Source organism: Marmota flaviventris, chromosome 1 (assembly GCF_047511675.1).
Source record: "Marmota flaviventris isolate mMarFla1 chromosome 1, mMarFla1.hap1, whole genome shotgun sequence".
Lineage (NCBI taxonomy): Eukaryota > Metazoa > Chordata > Mammalia > Rodentia > Sciuridae > Marmota > Marmota flaviventris.
The window spans coordinates 541642-565120 of NC_092498.1; the positions used below are offsets into that span (position 1 = coordinate 541642).

The 23479-nt window shown below is 42.9% G+C and overlaps 1 protein-coding gene and 1 pseudogene across 2 annotated transcripts in view; one reads left to right on the forward strand and one right to left on the reverse strand.

Annotated features, from left to right (window-relative positions):
* The first annotated feature begins 3669 nt into the window (after positions 1 to 3669).
* The window catches only part of Esyt2 (extended synaptotagmin 2), a 76915-nt gene continuing 57105 nt past the window's right edge, over positions 3670 to 23479 (forward strand). For both annotated transcript variants that reach the window (XM_027923852.2, XM_027923853.2), the window contains exon 1: positions 3670 to 4014. In XM_027923852.2, coding sequence (XP_027779653.1) covers positions 3685 to 4014 — 330 coding nt within the window. In that variant the 5' untranslated portion in view covers positions 3670 to 3684. The remainder of the gene's footprint in view (positions 4015 to 23479) is intronic.
* On the reverse strand, positions 11406 to 11505 carry LOC114082770 (U6 spliceosomal RNA; annotated as a pseudogene).

The following is a 23479-nucleotide window of genomic DNA, read 5'->3' on the forward strand; positions in this document are numbered from 1 at the left end:
CACCTCTTATCATACTGCCCATTAAGTTCCAACCACAGAAAGGGGAGGAACTTAATGGGACCACAGCAGTCCCAGATACTTCAAGTGAAGCAGGTCCTCACCACACAGTCCTCCCAAAGAGGAATCCAATATTGACACAGTCCACAGACTCCCTTCAAGCTTCATCAGGAACATCCATTGCATGGACTGTGTGCCTTTGGTCTCTTATAATCTGGAACTGTTTTAAACAAAATAGGAGGGCTTTTATATTGGCTATTTGATGTTCCCTCAGGTCATGCTTCCTGCTAGAAGTGTTCTAGAAATGTCAACACATATCAGGATTCAAAATTCCAACCTGTCTCCCACTGGTAATGTGTAGTTCCATCAGCTGAGTAGGTGATAACCCTGATGAGAGCAGGTTGTGCTCCTTGGCACTGGGGTAGTGTTGCTTCCAGACCCTCATCTGGCAGAATCAGGAAGTGCACCTGTGTTCATACACACATACACCTACACTTACATGTGCACAAGTACAGGCATATGACTATTTTTATGTCTATCTGTACATATGCATCAAAAACATGAGTTTACTAATACCTCCAATTTCAATCCATTCCCACATAGTTCTTTGTAGTCTTCCTCCTTTCTAAGTTTTGGGGGTTTTCTTGTTGTTTTTGAGTTTTTTGGTTTTTGTTATGTCTCTTGTGGTACTACGGATTGAACCCAGGAGCTCTTTGCCACTGAGCTACATTCCCAGCCATTTTCATTATATTTATTTATTTATTTAGGTACTGGGGATTGAACCCAGTATCAAACTTCTGAGTCACATCCCTAACCCTTTTTATTATTTTGAGAAAGGGCCTACCTAAGTTACTGAGGCTGGCTTTGAACTTGCACTCCTCCTGCCTCAGTCTCCCGAGCCGCTGGGATTACAGGTGTGTGCCACCATGCCCAGCTGTTTTTTTTTTTTTTATTAAGTTTTAGGTGGATACAATATCTTTATTACATTTATGTGGTGCTGAGGATCGAACCATTTCCTCGTGCATGCTAGGTGAGCGCTCTACCACTGAGCCACAACCCCAGCCCTGCCCAGCTGTTTTTAATTTTACATCTTGCTAAAATTGCCGAGGCTGACCTCAAACTTGCAATCCTACTGTCTCAGCCTCCTGAGTAGATGATATAAAAGGAGTGAGTCACCATGCCCAGCCATCCATGTTTGTAAGTATCTTCTCCAGTAGCAAGAAGTCTGGCTTTCATCATTCTATTTATTTGCAAGTGTAACCAGGCTGACTGACCCTCTGCCCATAGCCTGGTTATCTCCCACCTTGTTAACCACTGCCTCCTCTTTGCCAGAATAGAAGGTTTCTACATCTTTTTAGGAAGGCAGGATTAAAGGAATACTAATCAAGAGATGTTTACAAAGCACAGAAACTTGTTCAGAAAAGCTTAGGCAAAGGATGTTCACTATGTGAACATTTGGTCTATCACCTAAGGTGCATCACAGAAACACAGGGACGGTTGTCTCTGTGGTGTGGGATATGGGGACTGAAAAGGGAGTAGTAGTTGACTTCCAGCCCATCATAAAGAGCCCTAGCCAAAAACCCTACACCAAGACAGGGTAACTAACAGAAGAAAAAGATTACTCATTTACTTGGTCATAGCAGGAACTTTCAGAATGAAGACCCAAAGACCCAGTGTGAACTGTCTTTTATGTTTAAATTCAACAAAGCCTGGACAGCCATGTAGGAATGTGATTGGACCAAAGGGGTGAGGTAATGGTAAAGATCTGAGGGGGGAACCCAGCCAGTCCTGTCCAGATTCTTCTTGGCCTCTCTGTGTGCAATTCCTTCCTCAAATATAGGGAAGAACCCCCTTCTGGAATTGGGGGTCTTCTGATCTCTTTATCAGACACAGTAGGTCAGAGAATTTCTTTCTGGCTAGTTCCAAAATAGAAAACCAGTGGAAGATAAACCTTTTCAGGCTTTATGGCTGTTTGGAGGGAAAAGATGTTCTAGTTCCTATGACTTGTCCTGGGAAAGAGAAATTCTAGTTTCTATGGCTTGTCTTGGGAGGGAGAAAGAGGAGTATGACACAGGAGGACAGGAAGTCTGAGAGAGACAGGTCCCAAGGCTAGTTAAAAGACTAATTATCATTTTCTGAGCGCCAACACAGTTGTTTTTTTTTTTTTTTTTTCTAATTGTGGTTGAATGCTCTACCCTCTAAGATGAAACATTTTGAGGGAAGGAGATCTCAAAATTGTAAGGATCATATTTTAGAAGTAGCACTACTTTTTGAAACCAGAAAGGCTGAAATTTCACGTTTGTGCACTGGAACACGCATGACACACTTTAAGAGGCAGTGCTAAGGATAGCAGGAACAGGAAGAGGTTACAGGAGATAGGATATACAGAGTAAACAGCTCAGTGGGGGTTACCAAGGAGGCTGACTGGCTCCTAGTGCTGGCATTTTTCTTCAATCTGTTTTACCCACGGGTCCCTAGGCCTAGCAGACAGTACGTGATTGTATTCCCTGTGGTTTATGTTCATACAACTTTACAGGATGCAAATATACGGCTTTAGAGCAAAGACCACAGGAAAAAAGGCTCCTCTCCTTCCTGTGTTAATGAAGAAATCACTCACTTTGATGCACTAGTAATCTGGAGCAGGTATGGGACTGAATGCTGGTAATCCTTAGCGACTCAGGAGGCTGAGGCAGAAAGATCACAAGTTGGGGGTCAGCCTGGGCAATTTAGCAAGACCCTGTCTCAAAATGAAAAATAAAAATGGCTGGGGGTGCAACTCAGGGGTAGCGTGGCCTGGGTTCAATCCGCAGTACCCAAAACCAAAAGGATCGGGAATACAAGGCGGCCTTAAGAGCCTTAACCTGCAGCACAGGAAAAGGGGCGAGACTCATCCTTTTACCTGTGTGCCATTTACATGCCGTCATCTGGCACCGTGAAGAGCAAAGAAAGGAAAATCGCTTTCCTCCGGCTCCAGGCTCGCCGCCCTGGCCAGGTCGGGCCGAGCGGCGCCCCGGCGGCGGGTTCCACCGCCCCCGCCGAGAGGCCCAGCCACACGCGCGCGGCGGCGCCCCTGCCCCCCGCGCCTGCCCGGCTCCCTTCCGCGGCCAACGACTGAGCGTTGCTGGGGAACGTCCTCCACCGAACTGCCGCACAACTGCCAGCGGCCCTCCTGGACAACCGACGGCCGACGGGGCGCTGCGGGGCTGCCCGGCCCGCCCAGAGCCAGGACCCCGGCGCCCGGCGCGTGCCCCACCCCACCCACGCCCCGCCTCGGCCGCACCCCTCCGCTGAGCCCGCCCCGCCCGGCGCGATGACGTCAGCGCCGCCCGTCCTCAGGCCGTTCGGCCGATCCCCGAGGGGCGCTGGCGCGGGGGCGGGACCGCTTCGGCGCGATGACGTCAGCGCCGCCCGTCCTCAGGCGGTTCGGCCGCTCCTTCCGAGGGGGCGGGGCGGGGCCGGCCTGGCGAGATGATGCCACGCACCGCCCCGCCTCCCGCGGCTCCGCCCGACCCCTCGGAGGGGCGCTGGCGCGGGGGCGGGGCCGGACCGGCGTGGTGACGTCGAGCGTCAGACCCCTTCCCCGGCGGGGCGGGCGGTCCCCTCAGAGAGTCGCGGGCTCGAGTGGCGCGGCTTCCGCGGGAGCGCCGCGCCCTCCTCGTCCAAGAGGACAGCTCAGCGCGGCTGGCGATGAGCGGCGCCGGGGAGCAGGCCCCGGAGGCCGGCGCCGGCCAGTCCGGGGACCGCCCGGCGCCGGAGCCCCCCGGCGGCGCGCTGAGCGTGGACGTGCCTGGGCTGCTGGCGCAGCTGGCGCGCAGCTTCGCGCTGCTGCTGCCGGTGTACGCGCTCGGCTACCTGGGGCTGAGCTTCAGCTGGGTGCTGCTGGCGCTCGGGCTGCTCGCCTGGTGCCGCCGGAGCCGCGGCCTCAAGGCCAGCCGCCTGTGCCGCGCGCTGGCGCTGCTGGAGGACGAGGAGCGCGTCGTGCGCCTGGGGGTGCGCGCCTGCGACCTGCCGGCCTGGGTGAGTGCCGACCGCCCGGGTCCCGCCGAGCCGGGTCCGCAGCCCCGCGCACCTGTGCGAGCCAGGGGCAGGTTTCTCCCGCTTCCGCGCTCGCGCCGTGACCCACCCGGCCGAGTCGGGCGCCCGGGTCCCATGGCAGGGCCTCGCCGCCACCGCGTCCCCGGCCGCGGGCTGCGCAGGTGGCAGGCGCGGCGCGTTGGCCCGCAGGCCGCGCGTTTCTCGGGCGCGGAGTTTCCTTTCCTGGGATTTGAAAAATGTGACAGCCAGTGGGAAGAGAACTTAAAATTTTCTTCTATCCATAAGACTGTTGTTTTGGGGTAGTTTCTAAAACAGTTGAAGAGCAGTAAGTGTCCCCCGAAAGGTTGCTGATGTCAGAAAGAGTGAAACGCTTGCTTTTTTTCTTTCTGCCAGTACCCTGTTGTGAAACGGAGCACTTTTGTATAGGATCATCCAGAATCCAGTGGGAATGAATGAGTGGCAGGAAATTTTGGAAGAATTAAATAACGAGATTTACAGTTATTTACCTCAAGCAATTTTCTACATAATATGGAGTATTGCATTTAATCGAGTTGGCATCCTCTTTTTCTCCTCCTCCTTTCTTAGCCATGAGTTGGCATAGTGAGACGGTAGCCAGCAGTGAGTTTCGGAAGGGTCGTTTTCTCTTGGTGGAGGAAGGGCTTGGAGGGAGCTTTGTTTTCCAGCTAGTTGACACTTGCGATGGAAGGCATGCAGCTTCAGACACGAATGACCGACAGACGAAAACCAGAAGGTAGGAGTGTCCAAGACCAAGAGGGACACCACGGATAACATTTCATGATGACAGATAGCAATTGGAATAAAGGGCTGGGGATATAGCTCAGTTGGCAGACTGCTTGCCTCCATGCACAAGGCCCTAGGTTCAAACCCCAGCAACACACAGAAAAAAAAAAAAAAAAGATAGCAATTGGAATAAGAATATAATAGAGATTTTGGGAACTTAAAATCTAGGCAGTACATTGTAGATTTATGAGATATGTATTTTGGAAAAATCAAAATAACTACTGTGGTACAGGTTTTAGCTAGTAGCAGGAAAACATTAGAGACCTGTAGAAAACAGGAAGTTAGAGTAACCAACCTGAGAAAAACCAAGAACGGGTACACTTCAGAAATGCAAAAGGACTTTAAAGTGACATCTTGTGTCTTGTGTCATTGGCTTCCCCCCCACCCCTCTGGTGGTACTCAAGATCAAAAAATCCAGGGCCTCAAGCATGCTAGGCAGCTGGCTCGCAGATTTTCCAGATTTTCACTGCTGCTGCCAGTGTACCGCTGGCAGAGCCACATCCACTGAAGCCAGCACTTTGTATCTGCTGTATCTAAGTTACATCCTGTAAGAAAAGTAGTTAAAAACAAAGTAGTAGATAAGTTACCAAATCATCATCATAAGTAATGCTGAAATTAACAGGAAAAGGATGGTGATAACATTCAGAAATGCCTGGTAATTATTGAGCAAGCGATTAATTGACTAATATATCATTAAAAAAAAAAAGCTTTGTGAAACAGGCTGTTTTCACTTAGTAAATTAAGTAAATTGCTACCACATTGAAAAAAACTAATTTTTGTGAAATGAAAAACGTGATTACCTAAAGATTCTTTTCTTGGGTTTTTCATCTGTGTGACTTAAACTGATGAACCATAATGTTCTCCTCAAAGAATTTATATTTTCTCCAGAATTTTTCACTTGTTTATTCCAAATTTGTATTTGAGTTCCTATTACACATGTACATATTTACACTTGCCTCGATTGCTTTTTTTTGTAGTTGTATATTGACAATATACAAATCAAAATAAAAGAATGCTTTATTTGTGTTTGTTTTTATTTTTATACAGTGCTAAGGATCGAACCCAGTGCCTCACACACATGCTAGGCAAAACTCTGTCACTGAACTACAGCCCCCGCCCCCCTAGATTGCTTTTAAGGATTCTCATGAAACTTGACAGTGATCATATCCAGGGCTTTTGAGAGATTTCTGGATGGAGATATCAGGGGGTTGCATGACCTGGAAGCATGCCTGAAGTTCTGCCACAGGGATCAAGGAGCAATTCAATGATAGAAGCCTAAGAAAAGTTATGACTTTGATTTTTACTCTGGGTTCTTAGGCTTTCTGAACTTTGGACTGGTATTTTGCATTGAATCAGATTTATTTGTATACCCCAAAGATGGAATGTGTTTTCTAAGGTCATTGATGACTGATTCATAGTGAAGTGGAAGCATGGAAAACATGAACTAATATGGAACTGACTTCCTATTTTCATCCTTGGGTACATCACTGACAGTCTTCTTTTTATTTAGCAAAGTAAAAATTTTGGCTGGATATTGCAATGACATCCTTAAAGAATATTAATACTTTTTAAAAATATACAACTGTTCCTGAGTTGAGACTATTAGGGCATGAAAAATGGCTCATACTTAATGTGATATTGCTGTAAAGATTTGGTCCTACAGCTTTTATATAGACAGTTATTGTTCATTCTTCTATTCTTTTTCCAAAAGTAGGGAAAAGGCCTGGCAGGCTTGATGGATTGAAAATGGAGCTTTTTGTTGTTTAAGTGTCTACCCTGTGTAATGGAGCCCCAGAAAATTAGACTCTGGGCAAAGAATATTCTTGAGTTTTTATAGAGATAAATAAAAATAAGGACAATTTTCCATTGCTATTTCTTAAAAATATTTTTAGTTATAAATGGACTCAGTACCTTTATGTTTTTATCTTTTATGTGGTGCTGAGGATCGAACCCAGTGCCTTACATGTGCTAGGCAAACACACTGCCACTGAGCCCCAGCCCCAGCCCCAGCCGTTTTTATTTAGTTATTAGAACTTAGTAGGATAGGTGTGACTTTCTTGCACTTCATGTAAATAAATGAATAAAATAAAGGTCCATCAACATCTTAATGGTGATATAGCTGCAAGTATATGGAAGCCCAAATCTGTCACATGCAGTATTACTTAACTGTTCGAACAACTGCTCTTTTATTACTTGAATACTTGGATTATAGAATTAAAGCAGAGTTAACTTCCTTGGATATGTTCTTCTGTGCCGTTATGTACAAACTTTCTTTGGGGACAACTTTTTTTCCCATTGTTCTTCTGGGAAGTTCTCGAAAATTTAACTCTGGTCAAAATTTAATATGTATAGTCTAAGAACAAAATGAAAAAGAATGCACTGTGGTCCCGTGTAAGGAAAGGGCAAACGTTTGCTTTTTTGTCAGTTTTAATCATTTACTTAATACTTCCATAAATTTTTATGAAGACTTATAACAAAATAATTGGCATAGCTTATTGAGGAGTCAGAACTTTTTTGTTTTTTAATGGAGCCCTATTTTTGCCCTTACATCCCAGAGGAACTGCGAATAGGGTGTAGATACTGCTGAGTTTCTTGTTCACACCCATTTTGTGGCCTTGATGCAAGGAGGAAAGGACCGTGACAGTTTCATTGCTTTGTGTATGTACCTAAATGTTTGAGTTAGAACATATTAAAGCAGTAAATACCTGGTTTTTGTTTAAATTTAAAATATATTTAGGTCTAGGGTTGTGGCTCAGTGGTAGAGTGCTTGCCAGCTTGTTTGAGACACTGGGTTCGATTCTCAGCGCTTCATGTAAATAAATGAATAAAATAAAGGTCCATCAACATCTTAAAAAATTTTTTTTTTAATTTAATTTAAGATATATGTGTCCACTGGCCTGTATGCTCTGGTTATGCTGTGGTTTTAGTAATATTTCTAGTTCAGATTAATATTATTCTCATTATAAATTTGAAGATGGGAAAACAGATCAAATATAATTTATATAAACTTGCATTAAGATATACATACAGTTATATAATTTATAAGTCCTATGAAGAAAGAGTTATGGAAAATGACCTTGTAATTCAGTGTCATCATTTGGCCTAATGAATCTGTGGCATTTTCTGTGAATTTTCATGATTTCTGCGTTGGTCACAGCATTTATTCTTGAAATAGATATTGTGAATATACTAAGAACCACTGAGTTGTATAGTTAAAATGAGTGACTTGAATAATATGTAAATTATATCTCGATAGCACTGTTAAGAAATAGAAACATTGAATTTCTTTTAAAACTAAGAGTGGGGCTGGGAATGTAATTAAGGGGTAGAGTGCTTGCCCAGTGTGCATAAGGCTCTGAGTTTGATCCCCAGCCCTGCCAAAATAAGTGAGGGAAAGAGTGAAAAGGCAATTGGTGCAAAGTGCTTTTTACTTATACAATTTTAGCTCAAGTTTAAAGTTAGGGATATTTACATTTTAGACAATGTTGGCTTTGGGGGATTAACTTATTTCTCTTGGCATGATAGTCTCCATAATTTCATTCTTCCTTATGGCTGAGTAATATTCCATGCATATATGTACCACATTTTCTTTATCCCTTCATCTATTGAAGGGCACCTAGGTTGATTCTATAGCTTAGCTATTCAGAGTACTGTTTTCACAAAGCATAAGAGGTTATCCTGTTTACTCCATACTCTTTTCAGGGTAGATGTGGTAAACTCAGAAGGCCTGTGGTGATTGCCCCAGAGTCATGGGGCTCAAAGAAAGGATGGGGAGGGTTTAATGGTAAGTGGCGCATAAATATATGTGTATGGAATTCATAGGGAACAGCAAAATAATCATGCCATGTTCCATGGGTCAGAAGTTCCAGAGCCCAGTAAAGCAGCAGTGTGCAGGAGGGCAGTTCAAAGGTGGATTTCTGGATCTTCTCAGAAGGGAACTCTGTGGAAGTAATAACTCCTTCACAATAGCGGTGGAACTGAGCTGCAGCTGGCCCAGTGATGCTCCCACTGTGACCTACTCGGGCTCTCTGGGAGGAGGAGGAAAGTGCTTCCACTGGACCCCACCCAGGCTCTTAGAAATAGGGTAGAGGTGCTCTCGCTGGACCCCACTCAGGCTCTTAGGAAGAGGAGAGAAGTGCTCCCACTGGTCAGACTTGGGCTCCCAGTTAGCAGAGACTAGTACCTAAGTATAACCACTCCCAAGTTGCTTAGACACAATGTTTGGGCATGGCAGGAGAGGGAAAGAGTAATGTATTTAAATCTAAGCATTTGTCAGATCAGAAAAGGAAAACTACTGGTAGTGCCATGTGGTTCTCCTCTTGCTTTAGCCACCATAGGAGAGGATTTCTGCAGGATTGTGTCCTTCCTGTGCGTCTTGGTCCTGAAAGTACCTTACCCTCCTCCTTCAGTAGATAGCCCTCAGTGAACACTCAGTGATCTTATTGTGCCTTCAACACTGAGTCACCTGGTGTTCTTTAGAGCTGGGTGGGGCATAGTTCTTACGGAAACGGTTACTGTGCCCATGATCATCTACTGCATGGATAGTATTTCCATTAAACTTGTTTTATTTACAGATGTTTTCTCATGTCTTTTCCCATCATTGGTATTTCTTCATTTACTTTTCTTAGCTATTTTAAAAGTACTACAACTTTTTAAAGCAAACTACTTATTTCGGTGAATTTTTACTTGAATAGATCACATTCTAAGGAATGTGTATGGATTGAAAATGAGTGTCTGTGGGTTCAGTCATTGGGCCAGCATTCTGTGAGAACTTAAAGACGAGTGTCTGCAGCTGCACTCATTCGCTGAGGCAGTCTTCTGGGATCCTGTGCTGTGCCCCAGGCATTGTGCTCAGCGCTAGTGACACAAGTATGAGGAAGACAAGGCCGTAAATTTTAGAAAGTTAATTAGGTGGCAACAAACAAATCTGTATATAACCCCAATTTTATTTTATTTATTTTAATTTTTTGTGGTGCTGGGGATTCCAGAGCCTTGTACCTGCAAGGCAAGCACTTTACCAACTGAGCTATATCCCCAGCCCTAGCCCCAATTTTAAAGTCAATACTGTGCATTGGTAATTTGGGTCCTTTTTTAAATATTATTTTTACTTTTATTAACAAAATTATACATATTCTTGTACTTTTTTTAAAACGATTTTTTTATATTTGTTTTTTTTTTTTAGTTGTAGTTGGACACAATACCTTTATTCCATTCATTCATTTTTATGTGGTGCTGAGGATCGAACCCAGGGCCCTGCACGTGCTAGGCGAGCACTCTACCGCTGACCCTCAACCCCAGCCCGTATTCTTGTATATTTTTTAAAAGTATGTATACTTTTCAAATGACTAAATTGATTACCATGCATTTCCTCACATACTTATTTTTTTGAGAGCGCTTTTAAGATCACTTAGCCATTATCAAGAATATATAACATTGTTGTCAATCATAGTTTTTATGTTGCACAATAGAACTCTTGAGCAGTAGTCCTACTAACTGAAATTTTGTATCCTTTGATATTATCTCTGTTCTACTCCCTGCTTTTTCCTTTTCCTTTTTTTTTTTTTAATACCAGGGATTGAACCCAGGGGTGCTTAACCTCAAAGCCACATCCCTTGCCCATTTTTATTTTTTATTTTGAGACTGTCTCACCAAGTTGCTTAGGGCCTTACTGAATTGCTGAACCTGGCTTTGAACTTGCCTCCTACCTCAGGCTCCTGAGCTGCTGGGATTACAGGTGTACATCATTGTCCCCAGCTTTTTTTTTTTTTTTTTTTTTAAGTAATACATAAGTCATTTTTCTCTAGGGAAAGTATATCAAAAATACCCATACCAAACTTACTCATAATGGTTGTTGGTAGAAAATTATAAATGAATGGAGATATTGGGAATTTTTCAGTTTGTACTGATTGATTATACTGGAAATCATTTGTTTAGTAAAATCTGGTTTAGAACATTAATATTTTCTGGACTCATACCTAAATATGGTGGAAAAATCATAAGGAACCTTTATTAGGTCTCTCGGTTGGTGAAGTAGTTTGTTCATTTTTTTTAAAAATGTGCTATTTGGGACACTTTTAAATTTCTTAAACATTTTCTTTATTGGTGCATTTTAATTCTACACAATGGTGGAATTTTATTATTAAGTATTCATGCACATGATATAACAAAAAACTTGGCCAATTATCCTTCCCCATTATTTCCCCTTTCCCTCTCCTTTTCCCTCCCCAGGTCATTTGCACTATTCTACTGATATTTCTTTGAATTTTCATGAGATTCCCCCACACCTTTCTTTGCCTTTTTCCTCTCTAGCTTCCACATAGGAGACAAAACACACTTGACCTTCTGAGTTTGGCTTATTTTGCTTAACATAATGTTTTCAAGGTCTATCCATTTTCCTGCAGATGACATAATTTCATTTTTCTTTATGGCTCAGGAAAACTCCATTGTGTGTATACACCACCTTTTCTTTGTCCATTCATCCTTTGACAGACTCTCAAGCTGGTTCCATGGTTTGGCTTTTGTGAATCATGCTGCTGTAAGCATGGGTATGCATGTATTGATATAGTGTGCTGAAAAATATGGAACACTTCACAAATTTGCATGTCATCCTTGCACAAGGGCCACACACATCCCTGTATCATTCCAAAAGCAAGCACTTAGGGCATTTTGTGCATTTACTAAGGTAATAGCTCAGCTCTTTAAATCAGTCTATTTTAAAACAAATGGTTTCTTGAGAATTAAAATTTGTTTGGTGATCTAATTGTGCATATGGGTCATGGTCTTTTCTTTTTCTTCTTTTGTTTGTGTGGTGCTGGGGATCAAACCCAGGGTGTTGCTGAGCTACATTCTCAGCCCCTCAGGTCTGATTCTGTGCCATGCCACCTTTACTTATTTTTCTGATGGGCAGTTTATGGTCATTTCTACTGGATCTGGGGTTCAGTGAGGTATCTCTTTAGCGGATCACAGCAGAATGATCTGGTGAAAGTACCAGTGCAGCTTCTCTGTCTTCTGTGTCCTGCCCAGCACCTGGTGACTACACAAGAGCTTTAGTAAGGACTCCAGTGGCCAGAGTAAAAACTAACACGGTGGTGTTCAGGATGCTTCCTTTTTATTTGTAAAGTTGTCATGGAAATTGAACTTCAAGGTTTTTTTTTTTGTTTGTTTTTTTAATTTGCTTAATCATATAGTGAGGATCCTTTACTTTTAATGAACACACTGTGATATATGTATTACGTTATGTTGTGTCTAGAAAGGTTTTAGAAACATGATTTTCTGATGTGAGAAAAATGCCTGGAATCCTGGCTAGTGATAACTAGTAGTAACAAGTTGGTAGATTTCCTTAATCTTTGACATGTCTGTACAGTGTATGTATATGTATGTTAGTGTCTTCCTTTCTTCATTGAACATTATCTCATTATTCAGAAATGACTGTGATTATTGCAATTATTTATTTTATGGAAATATCATCCTTCATTTAAATGACGTCTGATGGACACAATTGAAAAAAGAGTAGATGACCAGGCACAGTGGCGCACGCCTGTAATCCCAGCGGCTAAGGAGGCTGAGGCAGGAGTATCATAAGTTCAAAGCCAGCCTCAGCAACTTAGCTAGACCCTGTCTCTAAATAAAACACAAAAAGGACTGGGGGTGTGGCTCAGTGGTTAAGTGCACCTGGGTTCAATCCCTGGTACCAAGAAGAAAAAGATTGTTAGATACATGGTAAGAAGTGATAAAAATAGCATATGAGATATTATTTAATTTGATGTTTTTAAGCTACAGATTCATATTGAGCTATTTGGTAGATCTGTATCTAGAGGCTACATGAACTATTTTGAATCATTAGAGTAGAATGATAATTTTTAAGAAAAGTCTTAATTGTAGAAGACAGTGTTTGTTTTTGAATGGTAAGATGTTAAAAGTCTTCATAGGTTTATCCACATCTCTTCTTGTGGAAATAACCTTTAGGGGAAAGGCATTCCTACTCCAGTGAGGATTGGGTTGCTTTTCCTCTTCTGTGTGGGATATTAAAATCTGTTAACAGGAATGTTCTTAATTGAAGTAGTGGTTTTAGCACAATAAAGTGATGGCTGCTTTGAGATTTCTGAGACTTGCTGGATGGTCTTGTCCTTCTGTGAATGCAGCTGCCCCTGTGGCCAACATCAGTGTCTTTTGGCTGAGTTTCTAATTGTGAAAGCACACTATAGAGGCCACACAATTCAGGCAGACCCTCTGAGGGCGCTCCCCCAACCTAACTGTGCCCTTGGCTGGGTCAGGCACACCTGTTGGCCTGTCTTCCTCATCAGGAAGATGGTGTCTGATTGTAAGGCTGGAATGGGAAGAGGGAGGTGAAACCCTGGATGCGGGTGAATAGACAGGCATTGCCCTGGGCAGCCACCTGAGGCTGCTGTGCCAGATGTCCCTGAGCCCTCTCAGTGCTGGGCCTGAGTCACTTTTCCGGCCACAGTGTTTTCTTGGCCCCCTTCCTGCCCTGCTGGATTGGAGTGGAGCAGTTGAACCTTGGAATTTTTCTGTTTCTGTTTCTGTTTCACTGCAGTTTATTTATTTTGTGTTGTTGCTAAGAATTTATCTACCAAAAGGCTTTGTTATTTTAACACTTAAAAGCATGCCTTACAATTTCACTTTCTTTCTCCTTTTGCCTGTATATCCCTAAAATATTTCCAAGGACCCTGCATCCTTGCTTTGGGCCAGTTTTTCTGTCTTCTGCTTCCTTCCAACAAGTACTGCCCAGGACATGGTAATCCCTCCCTCCCCACATCCAGCTTCCACCCTGATGCAGTGGATAAGAGTTGAAACTATATGTGAATGCTTTGTATCCTACAGTTTAGTCTGATTTTCTTTCCTTGTGTGAGTAAGTATTGGTCAGTGACTAACATAGGATTTGAAAACGCACATCCTATTTCTGGGTCAGGTGCAATATAGTTTAATTTTAGCCTGTGTTAAATGTGGAGTTGCTTCCTTCTGTTTACATCTGAGGACTTGATGTGATTTAGGTTTCCCAGAGAAACATAGATCTGTGGGAAGTAAATCATTGGTGTGAGAAAAGAACCCGCCCAGCCCAGCTGGCTTCATGCTGTGAGTCTTAGGCCGGAGAGCACCTTGCACTCTGGATTGGAATTATGCAGCTCCCATTGGAACACCAACTATCAAACTGCTAAAATTATTAATCTGACTGATACTCTCACTTCTCTTATAAAACTTTGTTTATATATTTATTAAAGTTTTTAGTTTAATCTTTAATAATTATATCTACTATAGCATCTAGCATAGTGCTTTTGCATATGGTTTGTGCTCAGTTAACCTAGGCAGGCTGTTGAAACAGTGAATTATTAATTACTCATTTTACTAGGCCTTTGTACACCCATTTTGTCAATTATAGCATACCCATTAATGGACATATTAGAAGTGAACTGCCTATTCAGATTATTGATTTGTTTCAATTCTACTGTAAATACTTAAATGCCTAGCATGAGATTATATAAAATATCTAAGTATCTAAGTACTAGGATTTTAAAACCAAAAAATTGATTTATAATCTGATACAAAAATGACAATACAATTTCTAAGTATGTTTCTCCACATATATGAAGATCTTAGAATATATCCAGTAGGTAATATGAAGTGTTGCTTTTCTTAATAACTTCAGTTGTGATTTTATACTAGGAGAAATAAGGGAGTGAGTGGTTTTGTGTGTGAAGCAAAGTTTTAGAAAGGGGGTTTGGCAAGACAGAGGTGGAGTAATACCAGATGGCCAGAGGAAGGAAGGGGTGCCCACCCTCCCTGGAACAGCGGTGGGAGGCCAGGAAGGAGGAAAGGAGTGGCGGAAAGTGCAGGAAGACTGCCTGTGCTGAAGCCAAGAAGGGCAGCTTGCAGGAGCAGGACTAGGGTGGGGCACGTGACTGTTTTCAGATGTTGAGTACCTGCCACTCACCTACTTTCTGCCTCTTGGGATGTTCCCTATTCCGGATATTTCATGTAATATGTGACTTTTGTTTCTGGCTTATTTCAGTTAGCATATTTTCTAAGCTTATCACAAAAACATGAATTAGTAATTAATTTCTTTTGAAGACTGAATAGTATCCCATTTTCTGGATATACCAGTTTGTCCATTCATTCATGGGCGGCTATTCGGGCTGCTTCCATCTTTTGGCTATCTGAATGGTGCCGCTATAAAAATCCGTGTCCACATTTTTGTTTGCACACCTCTTTCCAATTCTCAGGTGTACACCAGGGTTTACACTTTGAGGAACGCCAAACTGTTCCCCACAACGTCTGCACCATTTTACATTCTTACCAGCAACATATACAGGTGCTGGTTCCTCCACATCCCTGCCAACTTTTTTTTTTTAAATGTATCTATTCTAGTGAAGTGGCATCTCATGGTGGTTCTGATATCCATTTCCCCAATGACTAACACCACTTTCACATGATTTTGTGCGTTTCTTCCCAATTCTGCATTCAGTGAGATTGTTTGACAGCTTGAAATTGGCTGTGGCGGGAATATTTGCATTGTGGAGAAGTCAGCAGTCTCAGAGAAGTGAGTGCGAACAGTTGCCCTTTTGCTCTGAAGGATGTTCTGCAACTCTGAGAGGCTGGGCTGTCCTCTGAAAGGCAGAGTGTGAGCAGGCTGCCTCAGCCCAGTGAGGTTCTGCCACCTGTGTCTGTCTAGTTACGAATCTGCACGGGCTCCTGAGTCCCCAGCCCATTGCGGAGTCTGATTGTGGTGTCTCAGTACAAGAAGTGTGCCTAAAGCTCTATTTTTGCTATTCAGAGGTAACTTAAGAGTTTGACAAATTCCTCTTGAGAAAGGTCTGTGAGCTCTGAATTAGGTTCCTCATTTACTTCTGGGCCTCTGAAGTAAGTTACTTGGTTCCGTTGTTTTGGGAAATATCTGATTAAAATAAATGAACTACAGTAAAAAGGACTATTTATTTATTTATGGGGGGGGGAGTTCTCCAGATGGATCACGGTAACAGTTGCACAGCAGAGAATATGTTTAATACCACTCAGTTATACACTTAAAATGTCTAATGTTAAATGTATATTTTAGAATTTTTTAAAATGAGTTCTCACTTCATACCTACTAGAACAGCTAAAATATAATAAGATAGTGACAATAAACCATCTATCATAATACTGCTGGAGAGGACACAAAACGGTATAGACACTCTGGAAAGTAGTTTTATGGAACACACCTCAGTATGTGATTCAGCAGTCACACTCCTGGACATTTTTTTGGAGAAGTGAAATATACATATGCACAAAAACCTTTACATAAGTAGGCGTTGTGTATGTGTAATAGTCAAAAACAAAACCATCAGGATGCCCTTCAGTAGGCAAATGGTCAAACAAAGTGTTATAACTGCACCGCAGAATACCACTTGGCATTTAAAGGGGGCAGCAACGGGGCAAACTGACAGATCTCCGAGGCTTTGGGTGGGCAAAGAAGTCAGTCTCCAAGGGTCATGCAGTGTGGGCCACTTACACACTATTCTTAAAATGCCAGCGTTGTAGAGAGGGAGCTCGAAGTGGTTGCTAGGGTGGGTTGGTGGGGGCAGTAAGTGGCAGTGTGCTCTAGAGGGGCAGTGGGGCAGGTCTGCGTCTCGACTGTGATGGCCATGACACAGGGCCGTGTGGTGGAGGGCAGGCGCCAATGTCCGTCCTCTGGTTTTATGGTGTTAGTGTGGTCGTGTAAGATAAGCCCTGGAGGAAACTGGGTGGACGGCATAAAGGGCCTTTCTATGCTTTTACAACTTCTATAATTTATATATATATATATATATTTGAGAGAGAGAGAATTATTTTTTTTTTAGTTTTCGGCGGACACAACATCTTTGTATGTGGTGCTGAGGATCGAACCCTGGCCACATGCCTGCCAGGCGAGCGCGCTACCGCTTGAGCCACATCCCCAGCCCCTATAATTATATTTTTTAAATCCTTGGGGATGATTCTGAGCTCAGAACACCTCTAACACCACAGGTGCAGGGTTTTTTGTTTTTTTTTCACCCCAAAACAATTCCACTTACTCTGTGGACACTGGCTGGTATGGCTGACACCACCCAGGGTTACGTCAGATCCACAGGTGAAGGGCTTGGCCCCCAGGACTGCCCCCACTTCCAAAGCCAGCTGCAAATGGGCTGCCCAGGCTACCCACACTTCTTCCTAGCCAACCTCAAATTCAGAGTTCCACAAACCCCCTCAAGTTTGGTAATTTCTGGAACTGAGGGAAGCACTTTATTACCCTCCCCAGTGTATCACAAAGAAGGCGAGGCAGGAACACCAGGTGGAAGAGACCCATGGGGACAGGTGTTGGGGTGGGGTGCGGAACTTCCTAGCCCCCTCTGGGCACACCGCACCCCATCACCCCTGTGTTCACCCACTCGGTGTCTCCATGCAGGTTTCAGTTTGCAGTGCAGCGCTGACCACTGGAGGGTAGGGAAGAGCTGGACATCCTAACCTCTGGTCCTGCCTTGGTGGTTCTAGTGGGCAGCCCCCTCCTGAGACTGTCCACAGACCCACCCAGAGTCTCCTGATTAGAACAAGAGGAGCTTCTGTCACCCCAAAATTCCAAGGGACTTGGGAGCTCTGTGTCAGGAACCAGGATAAACACCAAGTACCTATTTTTTTAATCACCATGATCTTATGATTTAATTATGGATACATTAATAGACTTTCCAAGAAGAAGTGAAGAAACTTGGGAATTTTATCAGGAGACATACAAAATTATGTAATTTTCCTCCTGAGGTTTCCTGTCATTCAGTATCTTACATGGAAAACAGCAAATGATAGAGTAAACCGTGCTATTCTCTCTGGATTATGAATGTAATACCAAAATTGTAGGCTTTTTAAAAATTTCCATATTGACATCACAGTTAATAACAAGTGTGGCAAACAGCCATTATGGGGATAGATATACTGTGATCTTGATATTAAACACCCAGAAAAGATAAATGGTTATAATCAGAAAAAAAGTCCTAGTGTAAAAGTGTAAAGTCCTTGAGTCAGATTACCTACTGTTTCTTTGTGTACAAAGGAAGGATTAAAAAGATTGGAAACAATAGGCTTAGAGTGGCCAATTCCTGACTTTATTCTCAAACTCTTGAGATATTTGCTATCTGAGAGGGTGACAGTAATCCCTCAGGAAATAATATGAACCTACTCCTTAAGAACAAAACCTTTAGAGTAAAATTGTAGCCTGATGTGACTTCTGAAGCCACACAGATGTTGGACATTCCTGCCACTCTTGTAACTGCCTTCACAGTCTCAGTGTTCTATGTGTGTGTGTGCGCGCGCAGGTTAGAACAGGTCTAAATTGATTCCAGAGAGGCAGATGTGCAGTGAACTCTAGCCGCAGTCCTCCCAGGCCATTCCAGTCAAAACACAAGCATGTGTTTGATAGCAGTTTGTGATTTGAAATAAGATAAAAACCAACCAGATTGTCTGACACGTTTAAATGAAGAAGATGAGAAAGAACACAGGCTTCCTCCTCTTGGACTCATTTTAATTTGTGAGATTGATGTAACTCATGCCCAAACCTCAATTTATATCAAGATTATCAATAATCTGCTCGTTTGACTTTTCTTTCTGTTAGCAGTGGCAGAAGGGTGTCTGAGGACCTGAGTTTTGTCAGAGTATACTTTAACTTTTTGGAAAATGTCATTAAGTAACTCTCAGTGTTTTTGAAGAGCTGTCTTGCTGTGCTCCTGACTCTGGGTTATGAGGTATTCCTGTTTTGACTCTGCATTTAATATTAGTCCTGGCTTCCATTCCATACATGCATTGAAATTTAAGCCCCCTCTCCATGATAAATGGATGAATGCATAGTGTATGTCAGATGTAACACTAAATTCAATGTGCATTCTCTTAGCAAATTAGAAATAAGAATTGGGTCAGATGTGGTGGTACATGCCTGTAATTCCAGCTATTTGGGAGGCTGAGGCAAGAGGATTGCAAGTTAGAGGCCACTCTCAGCAACATAGTGAGGCCCTAAGCAACTGAATGAGACTATCCTTCAAAATAGAAATAAGAAGGATTGGGGATGTAACTCTGTGCTTAAAGTGCCCCTGGGTTCGATCTCTGGTACCAAAAAAGCTAAAAATAAAAGGGGCTGGGTACATAGCTTAGTGATAGAGTACCCCTGGGTTCAATCCCCAGTAACAGTAACAACAAAAAAGAATTTGTTTTCAAATAAAATTTAGATAGCTTTGTTATACAAGGTATACTGGGATTGACCTAGTTTTTTAATTTTTCCTTTACTCTTTCCTGATCTACAAGAATAGATAATGGTCAATCATATAACAAATAGGAACAAATTATTGAAGATAGACACTCTTCAGCAAGCACTTTAGACAAAAGTGCCCAGACGCTGACCTGTCTGCTGCCACGTTCCTCTGTCGGCCAGGAGCAGTTCTCAAGCAGTGGCTCGCCCTGTGGCTTGGCCAGCATTCCTTTGTCAGCAGCCCTTCCTTGTTCCAGCTGTCAGTTTGAAATGACGTAGGAAAGTCACAGGTTCACTCTGACTCTGGTAGACCTCCTGTGATTTGTGGGAGAATAGGGAGTGACTGTGGTCACTACCTGTGGTCTCAGGGAAGGACGTCAGTGTGGTAGTGCTTTTTCACATTTCCTAGGGTAAATTCACATCTCCTAGCAGAATATTTTGAAAATGTTTCTTGTCAGGAGGCAGGCAACCTTGTATTTGGTGAGTCAGATTACACTGGAGCAGTGACCAACATCCATATAAAGCTGACAGAACCATTAAGAACAGTGTGGCCTTATGGGTTTTCTGGCAGATCAGTTGCTTTATTTACTATGTGAACAACTGCCTGCTTTTTATGTAGACTATAAATATGTAAAACAGCTCCTTTATACACTTCATTTTTAGCATGGACAGTAGCTATTCAGACACTGACAGTATGAGTTCCAGGATTCACATATTTTCAGAGAAACACACTTCTTCATAGCCTTTTAACGTTGAATACTTTTTCTGTACAGAAGCAGCTATTTGGAAAAAAAATCCCAGTATCTTAGAAAAATACCTTCACATTAAGATTTCTTGCGCCTGTTTCTACTTACCATGAATACTGACTTGGCTCTCAAGAAGATGGAGAAGGACAGACTGAAATCGAGGGCGTTGAGGAGAGACAGTCAGGCTGGGAAATTGGTAAAGAAGTGTGAATATGAAAAGATGGGAGGTCACAAATCTGTGCTGGCCTCTCAGTAACACTGGTTTCTAAATCCTAGGCTCTCCAGGAAGATGTTCTACGACATTGGAACCTTGGACGCCTTTTGGTTGCTTTGTGTCATGAACCAACACTCTGTAGGAAATTTCAACTTTCTGCAAGGCTTTCCCCCATTTATTCAGATTTTAAGACTGATTTGTATGGAGACTAAACAGTATTAAGCAATTTAAACATTTACAGGCCTTAGTCAGTGTCTGTCCGGGTTGAATTCTGTGAATGCAGGCCGACTTAGTGAACCTGCCAGTGTGCTTTCCAGCGCCGTGAGCACCGATTGCTCCCCTCTCCTACAAAATGAGTTTCTCTTGTGATATGACTAACAGAGAACAGTTATCTGATGTTCTCATAGGACTACGGTCATGTTCATGTTGCCTCATCTGTCCTATTTTTGAAACTGTTGGTTTTAGACAAGAAAACAACACTCCCTGTTTCAGTTTCTGCAGTTTGTAGACATAGGTAGAACTGCACAGTGGTATAGGAAGGTTGGTGTGTTCAGATGACCAGTACTTCCCGATCCTGTCTTTCAGAGCCTCCCCACCTCCCTGCCCCAGGGCATATCAGCAGTGCTGTGCCTGAAGCCTGGGGTCCTTCTTTAGCTCCTCCAGTGTGGTCCCAGATGGTGAGAAAATTCTTCCTCTGCAACACTGCTGCAAGTAAGAATCTTGTGGGGCTTATTTTGTTTCAAGATATTGTCTAAAGGTATTTAGAGTGGGGCAAAGCTCAAATCCTTGGAACAAGGAAGAACATGAACTAGTAAATTTTATTTTAAAATGATCAATGTATCCCTTTATCTTTTAAGTTTTACTTAAAGGTATTAAATCAGTGATGCTTCTGTCAGATCAGGTGAGGCGGGCAGCGACCAAAGGAGGCAGATTTAAAAGGGCCGCTGAACGAGGCTTTATTGAGACATCACTCATGGGCGGAACTCGATCAGACCCACAGAGGGGACAGGAGAAGGGTCTGAGGAGAAACCGCGTGGAAGCTCAACCGGACTGGACTTTTATGGGGCTTACAGCAGGAAGGGAAGGGCTTGGGACAGGAAAAGGTGTTTTTAGGGTCCCTTGCCCCCTTGGAGTTGGTCAGGGGAGCTGGCTGAACTCCAGGATTGGCCAGGGGGTCCTGCTGATTGACAGGCATTAGTTAGGAGATCTGGCTGATTGACAGGCGTTTCCACCGGCATCTGATTGATGTTCCTTTCCCGTGTGGGCTGCTTTGTTCTAAGTGGACACCAAGTCACCACCACCGACCTATCGGCTTCAGGAACAGTAGAATTAGTTTGGTATCTCTTTGCGCTTCCCTGATGTTACCTATCTAAAGGGACCCTAGATTTTTCTTGTAAAGAGAAGTGGACAGGATGACTTTGTGCTGCATGCTTTGGCCCCTTGGTACTGACAGGGTTTGAGAGCCCTCCCTCCCTGCTGTGCTGTTTGGGTGTACTGCTCGTGTCTGCTTGAAGTATGGCATTTTTGAGTGGAAAAACCCTGCAAAAGTGCTGATTGTTAATGTTGGTCTTCAAGGGGAGCATTGTTTGAAGAAAGCCGTTCCTTTATTTAACTTCAACTTTACATGTTATCCCAAATTATAATTTTAATGCTCAGAAATGGAAAAAATACTAAATTAGAAATTTTTGACCAGTTTGTAAGTTCATTTCATCCTTAATACTTCAGCAGGGTGTAATGGGAAGGACTTTGGAGTCCCCCAAGTCGGGATCCCTCCTTATCTGCTGCTCATCTACTAGATAGAGGCATTGATGATCAAAGGGTTCTTGTGTGCACTGAGCATAGTACTGGATGTTCAGTTCCTGGCATAGTTAAGCAGTCTGTTTTTGTATATTTGGTTTAATTTTCTAAGTAAAATGTGTATCAACAGCTTATTAGGACCTAAAATAGGCTTTTGTTCTTTTTATTTTATTTCTTATTTGTATTATTTTGCACTACTGAGGAATCTTTGTTCTTTTTAAAGATAACATCTGAAAAGAAATTTTTGGGTGGTGTTGACTCAAAAATAGAAACTTGAGTAACATTATAATGACTACTTCTGCTTCATAGAGGTAATACAAATAACAAACATAAAAGCTTGTTTTACAGTTGGAACTTAAAAGAGATTTGAGTACTTCTACTTTTTTAGTTGGAGGATAAGATTTGAAACTAAATGATACATGTTCATGCTTTCTTATATGATTTGGGAACATGTTTTCTGTTATTTTGGCATCCTGGTCTTTCTCTATGATGTCTTTACTACTTTAAATTCTGCTTTGTGAAACAAGCAAATGTTCATGAATATGAATTAGCAACAAGCAGATTTTTTTATCTAGTGAACAGAATTTGAAATTTGTTAAGATTTACTGTCTTCAAATATGATATATTCTCTCATTTTCTTTGGCCCCTTGAAACAACCATTTATAAATTAAAATCCCGAGAACTATTGATGCTTGGAATGCTTCTACAAGGAGCTGCTGGTGTTCAAACCCATCCTTTGTGCGTTCTAACAATGCAGGCTGTGTTCTTACACACGTGATTCTCTGCTTGATCCAGATAGATTGGCCTCTATAGAGCGTCCCCTCAGATTCTGACCTCACACATTGTGCCTTACATGGTCAGGATGCACTGTGGCTTCCTCCCCTCCCCTCTCCATCCCCAGTGGCTTAGAATCTTCTCTCTTCTTTGCCTTGTTTAAGTGATAGGAGAAAAAAAAAAATCACACTCTTTTGTTCTCATGGTTAACACTTCACCTATGATCACCAAAATATGGTGGTGCTAGGGGGCTGGGTAGAGGCCATCACACCAAGCAACAGCCAACAATAGCTGGGCGTCCTATAATTCAATTTGATTTTGACACTATGTGCCTAGAATTAATGTCAGACCCCAAGGTTAAGGACTGTCCTGCAAGTTTGTTCCCCTTCAGATGTCAGTTGCACGGAATAGATTGTCACCTGTGCTCCTTCCAGCCACTTATAAATCAGGGCTCCCACAACCCCTTCCAGGAGTTTGATTAATTTGCTACGTTAGGTCACAGTCTCAAGGAAACCGTATTTACTGGTATATTACAAAGAACACCAAAAAGAATATAGAAGACCAGCTGGATAAAGAAATAACATGGGTCAGGGTCTGGGGAAGAGGACCAGAGCTTCTGTGCCCTCTTCAGATATGTCCCCCACACACACTCCGTGTGTGCAACAACTTGGAAGTTCTCCCAACTCCATCCTTTTGCATTTTGGTACAGGATCAATAAATAGCCACAGGCTGGTTCAGTCATTTAGCCTTTGATGGTCAGCTACCATTAACCCTGTCCCCTCCCCAGGAGTGGGAGGAGAGGCTGTTAGCCAGAGGCTAGAACCCTTTAATACAACTAGCCCCCTCTGGAGGCTGTCCAGGAGCCCTCTAGAACCACCT